This window comes from Lynx rufus, unplaced genomic scaffold (assembly GCF_022079265.1).
Source record: "Lynx rufus isolate CCGP_SWC_20201006 ecotype Redwood Valley unplaced genomic scaffold, mLynRuf1.p SCAF_2, whole genome shotgun sequence".
NCBI classification, from domain to species: domain Eukaryota; kingdom Metazoa; phylum Chordata; class Mammalia; order Carnivora; family Felidae; genus Lynx; species Lynx rufus.
In genome coordinates, this window is record NW_025814834.1 from 123,411,994 (window position 1) to 123,431,268 (window position 19,275).

The following is a 19,275-nucleotide window of genomic DNA, read 5'->3' on the forward strand; positions in this document are numbered from 1 at the left end:
TCGTCAAATCCTTTTACCCTCTGCAAGGAGAGCAGTGGAATTTATAGCCCATCTGAGAGAGACAGAGAGAAATAGAGACAGACAGACACCAAGTAAGTGGGCTCCAGAATATTCCCTTTCATGTTCCAACCATCTGAGAGTCAAGTTGAAAAAAGAACCTTGTGTAGTTTCTTCTATAAATTTCTGCTCCTGTTTGCTTTCAAGTTCCTGGTCTCTTGGGGATTCTTGGTAACAAGCGACATCAAGTTGACAGGGCTGTTTTCCTCCCCTTCTCACCTAACCTCCGATAATCTACAAGGTATTGGTAATTAGCAGTAAATTGCACCAGCTACGAATCGAGTCCAGTTTCTTGCAGTGAACGCGGTGAGGGAGCAGTACTGTTCTTGATCCACAGAGACCCCGATGACAATGACTCACGCGTATCTCCCCACCTCTGGCCATGCCTGCTGTTTTGCGGCTGGGCTCAGTGTAACCGCAGACCAACCTTATTACACCTTCTCAGTCTAATGGTAAGTTTAACTAGTGGATTTTTACTTTTCATTAAGACAGCCTAGCACTTTAAAACAGTGTTTTACAACAGTTAGACTTAAGAGCAGCTACATAGACAAAATAGACGTAAATAAATAGACGTAAATAAAATTGATAAAGCAGTTATGACAGTCTTTAACATGTAACTTTTAAAACATTTTCAAAGTGCTTCTGGGGCACCTGGGTGGCTCAGTCGGTTAAGCGTCCTACTTCAGCTCAAGTCACGATTTCACGGTTCGTGGGTTCGAGTCCCGCGTCCTGCTCTGTGCTGACAGCTCAGAGCGTGGAGCCTGCTTCTGAATCTGTGTCTCCCTCTCTCTCTGCCCCTTTCCCGCTTGTACTCCATCTCTGTCTCTCTCTCAAAAATAAACATTAAATAAATAAACAAATAAATAAATTTCAAAGTGCTTTCCACATTTCCTTAATGTTCCTTATGTTTACATATTGCAGATGAGACAACCTAAATGGTCTTAGTTTTCATATTGCAGATGAGACAACTAAGGCAGGCATTTGATTTATTCTTACTTTTTTACTTTCTCCGTCTTACATTTATTATCAGGTTAACATCTTTAAATTCTGCATTCAATGTCAACATTGATTTCCTGATTTGGATAACTATAGGGTGGTTATGTCCTTGTTCTTAAGTCATATACACTGAATGTTTAGGAATAAAAGAACGCAATTCGCTACTCATTCTCAAATGGTTGAAAAAGGAAAGATTATGTGAGTGCGTGTGCGTATATGTATTCATATATACCTATGTATCTTTCTACATCTAGATCTAAATCCCTATTTATCTACCTATTTATAGCTATCTATCTAGAGAGTGCAAATAAAGTGTCATTGGTTACCTTTAGAAGCAGGGAAGGCCCTACCCTATTATCAACCCTATCTGAAAATTGGGAAATAAAAAGAAATAATAAAAAAAATTCTACTGGTCATGTAGTAGTGGTGAAGCGGTCCTTTGCTAACTACATTTTTTAGAAGGGGTTCTCCAAACATTTGGTCACACATCACAAACAGTAGAAAGTTGTTTGAACACATTCCCTCGGCATATGTTTGTTGCTTTATTTATAAATTACATGTAGTACCAATGTACTGATAGGGAATACACAAATAATAAATCATATCTTTAAAAAAATATACATTTCCCTTATTAATAATATGAAAGCCCTTTTTAATATCACTAAAATGAATGTTAACAAATGATAAGTAGAGAGAGCAATGTTATTGAATATGCTTAATTTTTTAAAATTTTGGCTGAACTCTTCGTAGTTCAGCAGTTCAAAGTTCTGGTTCTAAGCTTCGTCTATCCTGACTCTTGGTTTTAAAGACTGGCATAGTGAAAAAGAGATCTTACAACATGTGGAGACCCAAACAAAGGACGTGTATCATTGCCTCCACATACTGGTTTTCATTCAAATTTGGCTAGTGAAGCTCCATTTTTTCCCTGCCAAAACCCACCTTCTTCCTGCAAACTACTCAGAAAGCATTGCATTAAAAAAAAATTTTTTTTTAGAGAGCATGCATGTGCACATGTGCACAAGAGTGGGGGAGGGGCAGAGAGAGAGAGAGAGAGAGAGAGAGAGAGAGAGAGAGAATCTCAAGCAGGCTCCTTGCTCTGGGCTGGATCCCATCACTTTGGGATTATGACCTGAGCCAAAAATCAAGAGTCAGACACTCAAGTGATTGAGACACCCAGGCCCCTCAGAAGGCACTGCATTTTAATATTTACATTTTTATTTAATATTTAGTATTTATCTGGGTTTAAAAGTTATTGAAAGCTTTTGTTTTGGAAATATTTTAATTTTAATTAGTCTCTAAATTGTTTGTAAAGGGAAGAGGTATGAGGTTTCCTTATAGGTGAAACATTTTTTTCTGGTAACAAAATCACATTTCCATCCTTCAATGATTCCTCAGAAGCACCAGTTTTTTTGAAACATTATTACTTGCTCACTTTTTGTTACTTTGGCAGAGCAGATTAAGTGTGCTTGTTTATTTATTTTTGAAAACATATACTTGGTTACAAACTCCTTTCTGTCGTTTGTTGTCATAGGAAGGTCAGTATGTTTGGAGGACTTCCTTTTTACAAAAGAAAAGTGTTAAATTCCACTTCTAGTTCACGGCTCTTCAGAGTAATTTTGCATGAGTTCACTAGCAAATTCCCATGGGGGATACAAGATCTTGAGGGGCACTCCTCATCTCATAAAAAAACATACCCTGAAGATTCTCCGATGGTGGAAAGGTCTTGCTTTAACAAAAAGTAGCCACACCAGTGCTACCCCCTTAACACCGAGGCTACTATGCCCTGCAGTGCACCGAGAGCAAAATAACACGCGTGACTTCCACTGCCATCCCCTGTGGATGCACTGCCATCCCCTGTGGATGCAGCAGGGTGCACATGTGGCTGGTGACCAAACGAGGTCATCGTTGTCACTCTGTGCACTAAAGAATGGTAACAGTTATTTCATCTTAGCTAAAATTTAAAAGTGGGTGGAACCTTTTCTTCCTGTAGCCCGAAGGATTAACTTGCTCTTCCCCTGGGGTAGACACACTCCTCTTTAGGGACCGCTGACTTCAAGAATATGTTGCATGCAACTGCTCATCCCTTCATTACTGTCCCCACCAGAGTGCAGGATCATTTCCCCCACCATGTGGGTTTTCCATCGCTTGCACGTGGCTCCCATTCCCTGACGTCTTCCGTGCACTTCAGTACCTTCCCTCTGGACCTCAAGATGGGCAAATCTACCCAGGGAAGTATGAAATTAAAACACCATTTTATTTTCAAAAACTGACATTACTTCAGATATAGGTGTCAGTATTGCTCATAATTGTGAGGTACTGAAACAACCTAAATGCCCATACATAGGAGAGTAAGCCCCGATGTGGGGCTCCATCCCACAAACCGTGAGATCACGACCTGAGGTGAAATGAAGTCAGACGCTTAACTGACTGAGCCACCCAGGCGCCCCTAAAGATTTTATTTTTAAGTAATCTCTACACCCAACGTGGGGCTCGAACTTACAACCCCGTGATCAAGAGTTGCATGCTCTACTGACTGAGCCAGCCAGGTGTCCCTCGAATTTCTATAATTTCTAATTTCTATGTCTAATATTCTAGCAAACGTTTTATCTAAAAAGAGAAATTAAGCCTTACAGACATATAATATGTGGACTGATCCTCGTTCCTTCAGTTGGGTTTATGTCGTGTAGCCATATGTCATGTATGGTATAAAAGGATCCTCAGGGCAGAGTGGGAGTTATCAAACTTACAGGGGTTGACAGTGGAGGCCTCTGCCATTTAATCCCTTTCAATGTACTGTGATGTATTGCAGTTTGAATGTGCTTGGTTAAGAGGATTTGCAATTATATTATCTAGCTTTAAGAAAATAACCCTCACAAAGAGACCAATGGCTTAAAAATAATTCATTTAGAGATGCCATAAATTATATATCATACTAACAATGCAGACACCAACAAACAAGATGGCAGCCATCACTCTCTCCATTGCAGACATGAGTGCTACATCAGACATTTCAACAAACACCACGTGGAGCTAAGCAGGTCCATCAAGAACTTATCTAAAAATGTAAAACTGTTAACAGTGTAAACTAGTGAACAATGACACTCAGTCGAACGGTATCTTTTATCCTTAGATATAGCTCATTTGATGATAGTGCCATGCCGTCATGACAACCATGAGTTTTTACAATTACTCATGGAGTTTCACTTTTGCTTAGGCTGTGGAGGGCTGCAAAGATGTCATTCCCATCCTAATATTGAGCAAAATCCAGATAAAAAATAAAATTGAAAATTTCAGCGAGCTTTCTGAGAGCTGAAATCACAAAACAAGGAAACAGCCTGAGTTCCAAAGACACACAAGTCCTTCTAATAAGAGGTGGAAGACACAAACTCTCTCACCTATGGAAGAGTACATGAGAGAAAGGTGTTGGCCAAGAAACACGTGAGGAACGAGAAACAACTACAACTTTAAGGGGTTGCTAAAGGCCAAGAGGGGGTTCGTGTGTCAGTCCAGAACAGTGAGGGCCCCACCAAGGGGAGTTCATTGTTTTCATAAGCTCTTATCCTTAAGCCTTTACTGAATGCTCATGAACGAGAATAGGGGTGGAACAGGTGTATGGGAGGTCACTGGCAGGCATGGAGTTCAGGCAGAAAACACCACTTGTTTCCCTAGATTCTTCTCCCATGTGAAACAAAAGCTTTAAGCTTTTGGGGGACTGGCAGCAAAGACTGTTGCCCAAGTCACAGAAAAAGACCTGCTGTGGGACGAAAGTAGGTTATACAAAGAGTAGTCCTAGGGGAGAAGCACAAAACCACCTTGAGCCCAAGATCCTGAATTAATGTCAAGCAGAGGTTTCCTACCAGTGGGGGAGGGGGAAGAAAACTCCTGCTCAAGATCAATCACAAATCCAAGACAGAACTTGAGCACCATAAGGAGGAGGAGCAGGAACGCAGAGAGGGGCCCACACCTGAGGCTTGAGTACATAGGTCCTTCCCTAAGACTTAGACCAGGGTAGAACAACAGAGAGGTCCTTGTACTCCCAACACAAGCCTGGTACAAAGCAATAAACACCAGCAGTCTGTAGCTGGGGACGGGGCGTGCACATGGCGAGAGACCTAGGCCGAAAGCTGATGGTGGAGTGATAATCCCGAGAAAAGCTTCTATCATGACAGCTCTTATCCTAACCACGAAGCAAAAGTAGCCTGCCACTTGAAGAATTTAAAGTCTATGGTTGTACTGAAGCTCAGCATAGCAACACCAAGACCCACAGCCAGCCCAACACTGACTGAGTTGACTCACATGACTCAATTCTCCACGCTAACAGTCCAACCAAAGAAGAGCCATGATCATTTCCTGGCATGAATAATATTTATCTCAGTCTCTACTGTTCTACATGAAACATCTGGTATTCACTGGAAAACTACACTTTACACACACAGAAAACCCACTGTCAAGAGACAATGCAATCAATAGGAGCAAACTCAAGCAATACTCGGACAATGGAATGAGCAACAGGGATTTTACAATAACTATAATTAGTATGTAAAAGGATATAGTGGAAAAGGTCAACAACAGGTACCAACATATGAGGAGTTTCAGGAGAGGGAAACTCTAGAAATGATAACCCAGTATCAGAGATGCAGAGTGTCTTCAACATGTTCATCAGTAGACGGAACCCAGCTGAGGGAATCAATTAGCTTGAAGATCTGTCAATAGAAATTACCAGTCCCCCCCCATCACACACACAAAAGACACAAAGAGAAAGAACAAGGCCACAGCAACAGCAACAATGACAACAACAGAACAGAGCATTCCAAAGATCCAGGAGAGTATCAAACATCATAACATACTTATAATTGAAAGCCAAGAAGGCGAAGAAAAAGAGAATGGGAAAGAAAAGATAACTAAAAATAATGGCCAAGAATTACCCCAAAGTAATGAATCACAATAAATCACAGATCCAAGGAGCTCAGACAACTCCAAAAAGGATAGACATTAAACTAGCAAACCAAAATACTTCACACACACCTGCATACATCATAGTTAACCTGCTGAAAAGCCAAAATAAAGAAAAAGTTTTGATGGCAGCTGGAGGAGTAGAGGGAGAATACATGATATACAGAGGAATAAAGATAAGGACTAGAGCAGACTGCTCGTCAAAAACTTCACAAGCCAAAAAAAAAAAAAAACAAACAAAAAAAAAAACCCAGCACATATTTAAAATACTGAAACAACAACAACAAAAAAAAAAACAGCTGTCAATTTAGAATTCTATACCCAGTGCAAATCTTTCAAAAATGAAAGCAAGTAAAGACACTTTCAGAAAAACAATAGGTGAGAAAATTCAGTGCCAGCTGACCTGAGGTTAAAGGGTGTTCTCCAGGCAGAAGAAATATGTTCCCAGATAGAAACTTGTATCTCCGCAGTCATATAAGGAGTTCTGAAAGTGGTAAAATGGGTACTCTCCTGCAATAATAAGGAACAAACTGTTGATACATACAACAGCACAGATGGATCTCAAAATAATGACCCATTGAGAAAAGGCACGCAAAAAAGAAAACCTAATATTTGATCCCATTTATATAAAATTCTAGAAACACAAAATAATCTCTAGTGACAGAAATTAGACCAATGGCTTCCTGTGGGGTGAGCAGGAGGGAGGATGAGCGGGGATGGATAAGAGTATAATTGATATGCTCATGGCTCTGATGGTGGTGATGGTTTCACAGCTCTACACATATCCCCAAACTCTATTACACGGTGCACTTTAAATGCATGCAGTTTATTAAATGCATTATACCTCAGTAAAGCTGAAAGGGGGTGGGGGTTATGAAAGATAAAATTACAATGAGATACCACCAGACACCTATTAGAATGGCTTAAAATAAGCTTTTAAAAACTAACATAATAAATACTAGGGAATTTGTTGGACAGCTGGAGCACTGCTGGCAAAAATGTAAAATGATACAACTACTTTGTAAAACAGTTTGGCAATTTCTCATGAAGATCAACAAACACCATACCACCCAATGATCTCACCCCAGTTATTTACAGGAGAACTGTATATACATATGCCCTCACACATGCCTGTATGGGCATGATTATACCAAATTTGTTAGCTGTATTTTTTTTTTTTGAGAGAGAGAGAGAGAGAGAGAGAGAGAGAGAGTGAGCAGGGGAAAAACAGAGGGAGAGGGAGAGAGAGAATCTTAAGCTCTATCTCATGTCCGTGAGATCGTGACCTGAGCTGAAATCAAGAGTCAGATGCTCAATCGACTAAACCCCCCAGGTGCCTCTCTTAGCTGCAGTCTTAGTATCCAACTGGAAACACCCCAAATGCCGATTCATCTGAGAATAGATAAACAAATTGTGCTACATCATACAATGGGCTACTATCCAGGAAAATAACACCACCACCACCAAATTGCTGATTCATGCAACAACATGGATGAATCCCAATAGCCTTATGTTGAGGGAAAAAGCCAGACTCAAAAATCTACACACTGTATGATTCCATTTTTACAATATTCTGGAAAAGGCAGAACTATAGGAACAGAAATCAGATCACTGGTTATCTGAGGTTGGGTGGGACAAAGGAACTGGTTACTAAGGGAGACCGGGATGCTTTTAGGGTGATGGAAATGTTCTAGATTTTGCTTATATTGGTTACATGAACTTATACATTTGTCAAATTCATAGAATTTGAACCATTTCTGAAGGGTGAATTTTACTTTGTATAAATTAAACTTCAATGAACTGATTTTAAAAATTAACCATCCAAAACATGAGAGCAAACCTCTTAAGTTTTTCAGTGACATTTAAAATCATATCATAATACAAATATCATATGACTTCACTCATATGAGGACTTTAAGATACAAAATAGATGAACATAAGGAAAGGGAAGCAAAAATAATACAAAAACAGGGAGGGGGACAAAAACATAAGAGGCTCTTAAATATGGAGAACAAACAGTGGGTTACTGGAGGGGGGATGGGCTAAATGGATAAGGGGCATTAAGGAATCTACTCCTGAAATCACTGTTGCACTATATGCTAACTAACTTGGATGTAAATTTAAAAATAAATTAAATAAAAATAAAAAAAATTAAAATAATGTCATAATCTAGTACTTTTAAACATTTTACTAAATCTGGGGCTTTTGGGTGGCTCAGTTGGCTAAGCATCTGACTTCAGCTCAGGTCATGATCTCATGGTTTGTAAGTTCAAGCCCCCCATCCGGCTCTGTGCTGACAGCTTGGAGTCTGGAACCTACTTCAGATTCTGTGTCTCCCACTCTCTCTGCCCCTCCCCTGCTCACACTCTGTCACTCTCTCTCAAAAATAAGTGAAGATTAAAAAAAAGTTTTTAAACATTTCACTAAATATAATGGTAAATACTTAGAAGCTTTTTAAAAATATTTATTTATTTATTTTGAGAGAGAAAGAGAGTGTGGGGGGGGGGCGTGCAAAGAGAAAGAGAAAGAGAGAATCCCAAGCAGGCTCTGTGCTGTCAGCACAGAGCCCGATGTGGGGCTCAAACCTATGAACTGTGAGATCATGACCTGACCTGAAATCAAGAGTCAAGACACTTAACTGACTGAACCACCCAGGCGCCTTATTTAAGGTTTCATATTTTATAGCAAAAGCCACTCTTGGGGAGAAGGCTGAAATAGTACACAAACACTAAGAAGGTAACAAACTAAAATGCACTCCCATGTCAGCAAATTTCACTGATAGACATGGGGACACAACACACTGCTGGAGATTTGAAGAAACAAGTATGAGACCAAATCATGTAGTGTTGGAAGTTTGCTATTTAGTGGGATGAGAAAAAAGAGCAGCTATTTCTAACGTGTTTCAGCTCACAGTACTTCACAGATTCTGTTTCAATAATCAAATACACAAAGAACTTCTCTCCTTTTTTTTAATGCTTATTTATTTTTGACAGAGACAGAGAGAGAGAGAGACAGACAGACAGACAGACCATGAGCAGGGGAGGGGCAGAGAGGGAGGGAGACACAGAATCCAAAGCAGGCTCCAGGCTCTGAGCTCTCAGCACAGAGCCCATCGCGGGGGTCGAACTTACGGACTGTGAGATCATGACGTAAGCCGAAGTTGGACGCTCAACCAACTGAACCACACAGGCACCCCAAGAACTTCTCTTTTTAAGAGGGCATTAAAGGTAAAATGTATGGGAGAGGAGCTACTCACAACGGAAATGATCTTTAATAAAAGAATGACTTATGGGGGTGCCTGGATGGCTCAGTCGGTTGAGCATCCGACTTCAGCTCAGGTTATGATCTCACAGTCCATGAGTTCGAGCCCCGCGTCGGGCTCTGTGCTGACAGCTCAGAGCCTGGAGCCTGCTTCAGATTCTGTGTCTCTCTCTCTCTCTCTCTCTGCCCTTCCCCGCCTCATGCTCTCTCTCTGTCTCAAAAATAAACATTAAAAAAAAATTTTTTTTTGAAGAATGATTTATGGAAAAGTTGTGGACGTATAACCACTGAGGAAATGGCTTCTTTAACTCAAATATAGAGTCTGGGGCCAGAAATACCTCACAAACAAAATTTATTCACTAAATAATTCCTAGGCAAGAATTTTCCATAAGGAAGTTGAAGAAGTATACCAGATATACCCATGTAGTTTTAGAAATACGAGTCTTTTAGAATATGGTAGAATCTTTGCAATACATGAAACCAGAAGAGACCATGAAATTCTAATGTCCCGCAAAGAATCAATTAGTACGTAGCAAAGCTCTTACAGAATCTCTTAAAAGATCTGTTCATATTTAAGTGTTCCAAATCTATTTTTTTATGACTACAGGATGTCAATTGGAAGCTAACAGATTAAAAACAAACAAAACACCTTAAATGTGTCTCTTCAAGTATGTATTTTTAGAAGAGTTAAGTAGTGATTTTTAAAAAGAAAATTTGTGCCACGGTAAAGGCATTTTAAAGAGAGATATTTGGAAATTGTTCTATTATATGTGATTTTTGATGTCCAAAACAATGGAAATGTGCCCGTATGTCAAAATCTCTTACATGTGAACACTTAAAATACTTAGAAAAATCTAAACTGTTAAAAAAAAGTGTCCAAATAAAGAGTTTCAGGGATTTTGAACTCATTTCTTAAAAGAATAATAAATTCCCACTAGAAGGAAATTTGCTAGCCAAATTTCAATGAAACTTTGGCACATTCGGTAGATAACACAGAAAAATCAGAAATAGAATTTAGTTAACAATCAATGATGAACTACTATTTGGATCTTTGAATTTTTGTATTACATCCCTTTCTGTTGTATTTGCCATAAAACCAGATTCTAAACAAGTTGGGCTTAAAAACCAGACCATCAGATCACATTATCACAAAGGGTTAAGCAATGATTACAATAAAATGAAGCTTATTGTTTCCAAAAACTATATATTATCAATATTTTTTGCAGTTAATAGGCTTTTGTATTTTAATACAAATTTTTAACAAAAATTATTTTTATGTTTAGCATTACTTAAAAATGTCTTTTCATTTATGCTTTATAATTATAGAATATGCCAGTAGTCTCTGCATAAAGTTTGTTAACAATAAAATACATATACTGGATGTGTATGCTCAAAATTTTTGCTGATAGGGTGCAAAATGGAAGAAAATAGATTGGAAACAGCTGTCTAGTGGAATTAACAAATAATTATAAAGCTTTTGTAGTCCAGTAACGTCTGGCACAATGCAAGATGCACAGTAAGTATTTAAAACTGTTTGCACACTGACCACCTCTGAATGCAAAATGTGATATTTTATATATGTTGTGCGTGTGTATATATTTCTCCTTCAGAATATGCATTTCTTTTGGTGAATAAGTCCTCTACCTGAGTATATTTGTATAGGATACTATGACCATAGAAGCAGTAAATGCACAGTGGTGGCAGTTTCTGAGTTTAGCCTACCTCAGTCTATATTTTGGCTCCATAATTTATTAGCTGTACACCCTTGAATAGATCATGTTTTGCGTCCCAATTTCCTTAATATGCAAAACCAGGACAACAACAGTACCCGTCTCAACACTTTGTGGTGAAGATAAAATGAGTTAATATGTGTAAAGTCCCTAGACCTATATTTGACATGGAAAGTGCACACTGTAGGTTAGTTGCCAGACAGACAGACAGACACACACACACACAATTGGGGTGAGTATACGGATATGTTTATATTTCATGTAATTTTATTTTGTATTTCTGGTTCACAATATTTATTTTGAACCATAACAGTAATATTATTAACAATATGAATAGTCAACTTGATTGAGCATGAGTTTTAGGCATTCAGTTAAGTACACAGATTATCTTTGTTCGTCTTTAGAAAAAGAATGACATAACATAACAACATGATATACTTTTCTCATTCCCATTTTATAGACAGAAAACTGAGGTCCAGGATAGTAAAGTAAATCCCTTAAGTTTACATGGCTAGCCTATGATAGAGCCAGGAAGTCTGGCTTTTTAAATCACTGCTTGCCACCTCCCTACTGATTTAATATTAGGTAACATTAGGTAATATTACTCTTAATACTCCATAGTATCTTCATTTGTATGATGCTTGGTATTTTAGAAGATACTTTCACATGCGGTGAGTCTCATAACCAGCCTGTGAAGTGAGGAGGGTAGGATTATTATCCTCACTTTTATAGGGGAGGAAACCAATACAGATGAAACTAAGGGTCTTTTGATGGAAATGTTTCTGTGTTACAAATACTCCAGCTGCCTCTGTACATAGAGAGTCATTCACCATAGTACTGAGTACTTACAATGTGTCAAACTCAGACATCCGTGCTGGGGCCATGAGCTACAGACCTGCCCTGGGAGCGTCACAGCCTAGTGGGAAACACAGGTATGGAAACCGAGAATCACCGTGTACGATATGTAATCTCTAAGGGGGATAGGAAAAAAAAGTGCTTATGAAGCACAGAAGGAGGGACCATCTGTGCTAGGGAGGTCTTAGAAAAGGCAAAGGTGGCAGTAGGAGAGGGGGAGGCTTTCCTGGAAGAGAGAATGCACACGTATGTGAGCATGAATTCATGTTTGTGACCATAACTGTGCATCCAGCCATGGCTATGTATGAGTCTAAGCGTGTACCTGTTTACAAGGGCTTTATGTACACGCAGGCTGTCAGTATGGAATCGGTAAGCCTGAATGTAAAAAAGAACGTATCTGGATCCATACACACATTGGCAGGATCTGACCTGCCCTGGTATGTTCCCCCCACTTCCTTCCTTCCTCCAACACCAGGGTAACTAGAGATACCAGTGGCTTCCCACGGCAGCAATGGTCTCATGAGCTATGGTGATTAGACTCACCAGGTTTTTCACTTTGTCAGTCTGAATGTGTAGCAGTCTAACAGAGCCAGCCAGATTACATGAGTAGTGGGGGGTGAGACTACAGGTATCTGTGGGTGCGCATCTGGGTGCACAGGTCTGGCTATGTGTGGATGCTTGGCCAGAATGGGGAAACCTCCCTTTTCCCTTCATCTTTACACCTTGGGGAGTTCCTCCACTCACCTCTTTCCACTGCCACCTAAATGCAGCTGGCTTCTGCCTCTGCTGAAACGTCCTGGGGATATCTAAAACATGCTTCTGTGCTGGGGCTGGGCAGAGGCAAAGCTGGAAAGTGTTGGTGCCCATTTTCCTTGGAGACACTTCCTACTCTCCCCACCCCCACCCCATTCCGGTCCAGGCATCTCCCATAGGCTGAAATATGTGTGCAAAGGCAAACAGGACTGGTGGCAGCCATGAGGGTCACTCCCAGGGGTAGGCTGATCAATCCTCTCCCCTGATGATAAAACCTGTTTTTAGAGCAAAATTGAAAAAGAAGGAAAAATGAGGAGTCCTCTCTCCACAAATGTTCCCCCAGGGAATTATTGACATGGAGAATAAGGCTACAGTATTTCTTTATTTCTTTTAAGCTTACACAATCAAAAAAGCCAAAATGATTGCAAATAATACTTAGTTGATGGAGACTAACAGTGTCTTTATAAAGTGGCCAAGTAATTGAACTAGATTTTCCCTTTTGTTATAAGGCATATAAATTCAGGGCCACGGGGTCGGGTATAGCAAAGGCATAATGTGCTGCAATACACTGGTGATTTGTGTGTGTTTACATCCTGGCCCAATGCACTGCCCCTACGCTAAATATTCACATGGTAAAATAAGCAAAAATGAAGTGCAATAATCAACACATGTAATATGCCAGACTTTAACTTGAATGAACGAATGGGTAAAGAGAAAAACAAACATGTTTAGGAAAGTAGGATGGTCTCCTAGAGTGCTCTCTGAAATTACAATGCCTGGATTCTGTTCCCAGTTCCACCAATGACTTAATCTATTGAAAGGGTTTTTTTTTTTTTAAACCACATATTGGAAAATTAGTCCAGTGGCAGGATATATTTCAAAAACATGAATATGCTTCATCGAGTCTTGATCAAATATCTTCTGATGATCACTAATAAATGTTGGTCATTACATACGTGAATATATTTATTATAGTACCATATATAGTATATATTTTCATGTTCTGGACACAAATACTTTCCCAAACATTAGGGGAAGATGCCGGTTTTCTAATATGTGAGGAGAAATTTTCCACAGTCAATATGTTGCTTATTTGCACTTATAGACTGCATCAATAATCGGAAAAAGAGAAATAGTCTGATAATGGCTAGAGACTCTGTTTAGAGGCTAAGGTTTCTATCATGGACTGCTTTCAACTGTTATATTTTATGGCACAGATTCAGTGGGAATCTGATCTGCTAAAATATTTGGGCTGTGAAAACTCCCACACTGTGACAGATGTCAAGTCCAATTAAGTGACTCATGTCCAGGTTTCTGTCCAATAGGATTTCCCATTAAATATCAATTTAGGGGAAAAAAATTCCATCCCCCTTCTTAAGCCTTTATCTCTTCCACCATCTCCAGGCTGAATCAATTGGTACCAGGAGAGCCAAGAAGCCACACACGCATCTCTGCCTCTTTGCTCTGGCTCTCCCACCCTCTCCCGTCTTTCTCCGCGTCCCTGTCACTGTTACTCCGGGAGACATTCACTTTCCACGAACCTTTCTCCAAGCGTCTCCAAGCCAGACTATATGTATTTTGCTATAAGGTAAAGAAAGGAGGGGGTGGGGGTGGGAGGTGTTAGCAAGCCTTGGAAGACTTTGAAACTGCAAATAGGTGCCTGTTTATACAATCTACAAGTAAATGAGGAGAGAGGAAGAGGCAAGCTTAGCCCCGAGTTACAGTATTGTGTTCCTGGGAACTGGGGAGACATCAGCTGAACAAAGCCTTATCTCAAAAAAAAAAAAAAAATCACTTCTGAGGAAGATCGCATCTCTGCCTTGCTCTTCCCAGTTTCTTCTCCACGGTATTAAGGGAAGGAAAGGAGTCCTACAGGAGCGGGATCTTATCTAATGTAACCATCTTTCTTATTGATTCTTCCACTATTAGAAAGTGGAGGAATCAGCCCTTTGATGTGATTGTGTTTATCTCTGCATCTCTTTTGTTATTTATAGAGACCCAGAAGAGGAAAAAAGGCACGAGACTTTTCAACACCTCATTTAAAAAAAAAAAAAATCAACAACGAATTTCCCGAAATGTTTGAGAACAATTAAAAGGAGAAGGCATTTTTGGTCTATCAACTAAGTGAACAATCATTTACATCGTCCACATCCTGAGACACTATCGTCCCTCGCTGTGGACACCAGCGAGATGACAGCTGCTTTTTCACACTCGAATGTAATAAATATTTGCTGCTTTTAATATATACTTCGGAATTTCTCCCCTCTATTCTTTGGGATTTGTAGCTCTAAAAGATTGGAGAAAAGATTATCGAGAAGGCTTTTACAAGGTAAGGCTCCTTTAAGTGATTTTTTTTTTCCCACCTTGGAACTAAGTTAGATTATTCATACCGTCTTCATAGATGTACTTCAGCTAATTGTGAAATGGATGTATGCACGACATGCTATTTGTGACTATTTTAAAAAGATATCTGGAGGAGAATTTAGCATGCTTTAAAGGCAACCCGGGAACTTTTTAGCCGCACTACAACTATGTCGATGCTTACTGTGATTTTCCACCACTCGCCAATTTATTTATGCCCTTTCAAGCCGAATGTACAGGTGCAAGTTGTTCTCCTTTATAAACGTACTCGAGAGAAGCCCGTAGGGAGTCACATGTAGCTCACTTGGAGCATTTGTTTTTATTTTGCCTTCGAGGACCCGCTTTCCTCGCAGCGCAGTACGAGCCAGCTTGGAGACACATTCGCTCCTGGGCGAGCGCGGCGCGAGGAGAGGATCTCACCTCCCTGGCTTTTGTTTCTCTAGAAGCGAGCCCTCCGACTCGTCGCCGCCACGGATTTCTCCCGCGGCGAGCGTCTCTCAGGCTGCACGCGCGGGGCCCGTGGCCTGGTGCTCTCCCACTGGCGCCGGCGGTCGGTGCGCGCTGCCCCGCAGGTGCCGGCCCCTTTCTTGGAGGCCGGACCACCCCCCCCCCCCCCGCCGACCACCCGAGCCCCGGGGGTTGTGGGCAGCCCCCTCCCAGGAGGCGCGCGGTCGGTGTCGGAGCTCGAGGCCCCGGCAGGAGCCCGGCGGGACGGCCTTCCCGAGAAGGCGTCGTTCCAGGAGAGCTGAGCACAGCCCCGCTCCGCCTGGGCCAGGCCGCCCTGGGGCCGCTGCGGGGCTCTCGATTCCGAACCCCACCCCCCCCCCAGCACCGGGCTTGGCCCGTGGAGAGGAAGCTCGGGTCGCGTCCTCCCGCCCCGGGTCTCCCTTTCCCTCCCAGCCTCCCCTCCCGCCACTACCCCGCCGGCAGCATTTTCCCCGTGAGGTGGTCTGCCGGCTGCTAGGCGCATTGTCTGATGCCACGTCGCCGCGTCCCTAGGTCCCCGATGTGTGTGGCTGTCTGCGTGACAGATGGTGCTTCGGGGGGCCGCGAGGGCAAAAGGGTCAATTTTCCGGAGAAAGGAGCCTTCGCGTTTGTTCAGTCATTGCTTTGTTTTTCCGAGGAAGCGCGAGGGGGACGGAGAAGCTGCCCGCTCCGGGCCGCCTGCCCTCCGTCCGCACTGGTGACCGGGGCTCCCCTCCAGCGCGGGGCGCCCTCCACGGCCGCGGCCGTCCCGCACGCCCCAGACTGGTGCGAGGCCCACGGGCGCCGCGGCCTCCGGCTGCCTGGTCCCAGGCCCTCGGGGCCGGGGCGCCCACGGCGTCCCCCCGCCCCGCGTACACCCCAGAAGTGCTCGCCGTTCGGCATCGTTCGTTTGTCAGGGAAGGGGAAGGAAGGCAGGCGGCCTGGCGGGGTCGGTATTTTGGCAGAAGGAGGCACCGGACGCGCGCGCAGCCTCCTGGGCCTGCCGCTTCCCCGCCGGGCCGGGCCCACAGGCCGGTCTCGGCCTCCCGCAGGCCGAGGAGTCGGGTCCGGGATGCGGCCGGGGCCCAGCCGGGACCTCGCTGGTCCCGGCGCGGGGAGGCGCGCGGCTCGGGCCCTCGGGTCTGCCCCTCTCCGCGCGCTGCCTGCCCGCGGGGCCAGCTCAGCCGAGCGCGCCCGCCTGGGGTGGGGAGGAGACCCGGGACGCGCCGAGGGCCGGACCGGTAGGCCCTCGCCCGCTCTCCCTCGGATCCAAGGAAGACCCTTCCTTTTATTGATTGATGTTCTGACTCCCCCTCAGCTTCCAAAATGATGCTGAGTCCGGACCAAGCCGCCGACTCGGACCACCCCAGCTCGGCGCACTCGGACCCGGAGTCGTTGGGCGGCGCGGAGGCCAAGGTGCTGGGCAGTGTGTCGGACCTGGAGCCGGTGGAGGAGGCCGAGGGCGACGGCAAGGGCGGCAGCCGGGCCGCGCTCTACCCGCACCCGCAGCAGCTGAGCCGCGAGGAGAAGCGCCGCCGCCGGCGCGCCACCGCCAAGTACCGCTCGGCCCACGCCACCCGCGAGCGCATCCGCGTGGAGGCCTTCAACTTGGCCTTCGCCGAGCTCCGCAAACTGCTGCCCACGCTGCCCCCGGACAAGAAGCTCTCCAAGATCGAGATCCTGCGCCTGGCTATCTGCTACATCTCCTATCTCAACCACGTCCTGGACGTGTAGGGCCGCGGGCGCGGCGGGAGGCCGCCTGTCCGGATGCCGGGGGAGCGCCACCGGCCCCGGGGGGCAGCCGCAGGGCTGGTGGACGAGAGGGCCGCCCAGCCGGACAGCCGCCGCGAGAGGCCTGGACGCGGGAGGAAGCTTGCCACGCGTTCGAGCTCTCTCCGGTCAGCGGGGAGTCGAGGGAAGGTTTCCAACTCGGGAAGGTGGGGTTGTCTGGCGAGCCCCCGGGTTTGCAGGGGGCATTATTCCAGGCGAGCCTCCCCGAGGCACCCGCAACGCACAGCCTCCAAACCTCCCCTCCGTGTGTTAGGATCCCTTTAAGGGTGGTTGCTTTAGCTCACTGGAGGCTTTGAGTTCTCCATTTATCTCCCACAGATCTTCACGTTTTGAAAGAATGAGGGCAGGAGCTCAGAAGCTCAGAGTAAAGCCTCCTAACTTTAGACTATCTGGGATTTTTCTAATTGACAAATCACCTAACATTTGGAGGGGGTGGGAGGGACTCTCCTCCAGTGTAGAGATTTAAGGCACAGAACGGTGGAACAGGAAAGTTTCCATTCTGCTGTGGAAGGGAAGATTATATTAGGATCCAAATAAAATAGACAAACCCTGAATATTGGTAAGCTTAAAAGATAAAGAACAGACACACTGTGGGAAGATTTGATCTTGGTGAGATTTTAACCCCAAGGTAGGACACTGATGTAGACAGGAGAATCCATATTTAAATGGAAATTTTAATATCTGATTGCTTTTTCAGGCGAAGTGCCCCTTTATATATCCAAAAACATCTATTTGTGACCTTAAACATGTGGACCCATAGGTACAGTTAGCAAAAGACAACCTATTTTTATTTATGTTAGAAGGAGTAGAGTATTTTTTTCAAGACATTTATTTTTCAGAGTGGTGATAATTTTACTTTGGATACTCTGTGCCAATTTATTTATAGTCAAGTGTTTACAATTTTTCCTGTGGAATAATTATGTCTAACTTTTTATGTGTCTGTTGAGATTATACTGTGGTCTTTCTTTTTTGCTCTAATTATATTGCACTTGTATAACAAATTTCCCACTTCTCCCTGTTTCTAAACATATTTTATATATTAAGATGTTTGTTCTTGAAAAGGTTCTTTTGTTGTGAGATCAGCAACATTAGCACTTCACTATTATAGTTTTTTAAAAAAAAGTGTTGTTATTCTTATGTGTAGTTATGTCTGAAAAGTACTTTACAAACTGTTTATAAGGACAGTAGCTTCTTTGTGTGTGTGTGTGTGTGTGTGTGTGTGTGTGTGTGCTGTTTGTGCGTGGGATGATTTTAGGAAATTAAGTTATTTTCCTAAAAAAAAAAAAAAAGATTTCAAAACTACTTTCCTCTGTGACAACCAAAAAGAAAAGTCTATAACCTGAAAATGTTTCATGTTCTCAGCTGTGAAACTCTTAAAACAAGGAGTGTATTTTAGAGACAAGGGAAAAAAAAACACACACATCTGCTATCCAAAGATTTTAGTCTTTTTCAGGGTTTTTTTGTGTCTCTGTTGCTTTATATAATGCAATATTTTGTAGTGAAAATAGATATAACCTGGTTTCTATCTGACGAGTTTTTCATATCTCATGAATGGTGCGCTGTTTTGCATATAAATAAAGGTATCAAATAAAGTTCTCTCCTTTATTTAAAGCATACTATTGAAAAATAATAAACATACTGGCTGAGCATGAAGTATCTTAATGGACACAATCCTCAGAAAGGAACTAATTAAAAAATATACACAAAAAAACCCCCAACAACCCAAACATTAACAAATTTATGTACTGAGGTATTTGATACTTTTCCTAAACTTGGATACTGATCATCTATAGATATCCTACATGTGATGGTGACACAGAGCATGTTCCTCCCAATGAGGAATAAATTATAATGCTTACAGAAAAATATTATTTAATCATTGGTTTTTTGGCTCTAAAAGGAGTCTTAGTAATTAACTCAACCTCTTCAAATTTGATTTAGGAAACTGAGGCACAGGGAGTTTACGTGCCCTACACTAAATCACACGGCTACTTACTGGCAGTAAGAAGACCCCAAGATGATGACACTGAGTCCTCGTGGCACTTGTTAAGAA

General features: G+C 42.8%; 1 protein-coding gene across 1 annotated transcript; it reads left to right on the top strand.

Annotated features, from left to right (window-relative positions):
• The first annotated feature begins 16,757 nt into the window (after positions 1 to 16,757).
• On the top strand, positions 16,758 to 17,165 carry NHLH2 (nescient helix-loop-helix 2). The gene has a single exon (XM_047082657.1). It carries the CDS (start codon positions 16,758 to 16,760, stop codon positions 17,163 to 17,165), a length of 408 nt encoding a protein of 135 aa, XP_046938613.1.
• Positions 17,166 to 19,275: the final 2,110 nt, after the last annotated feature.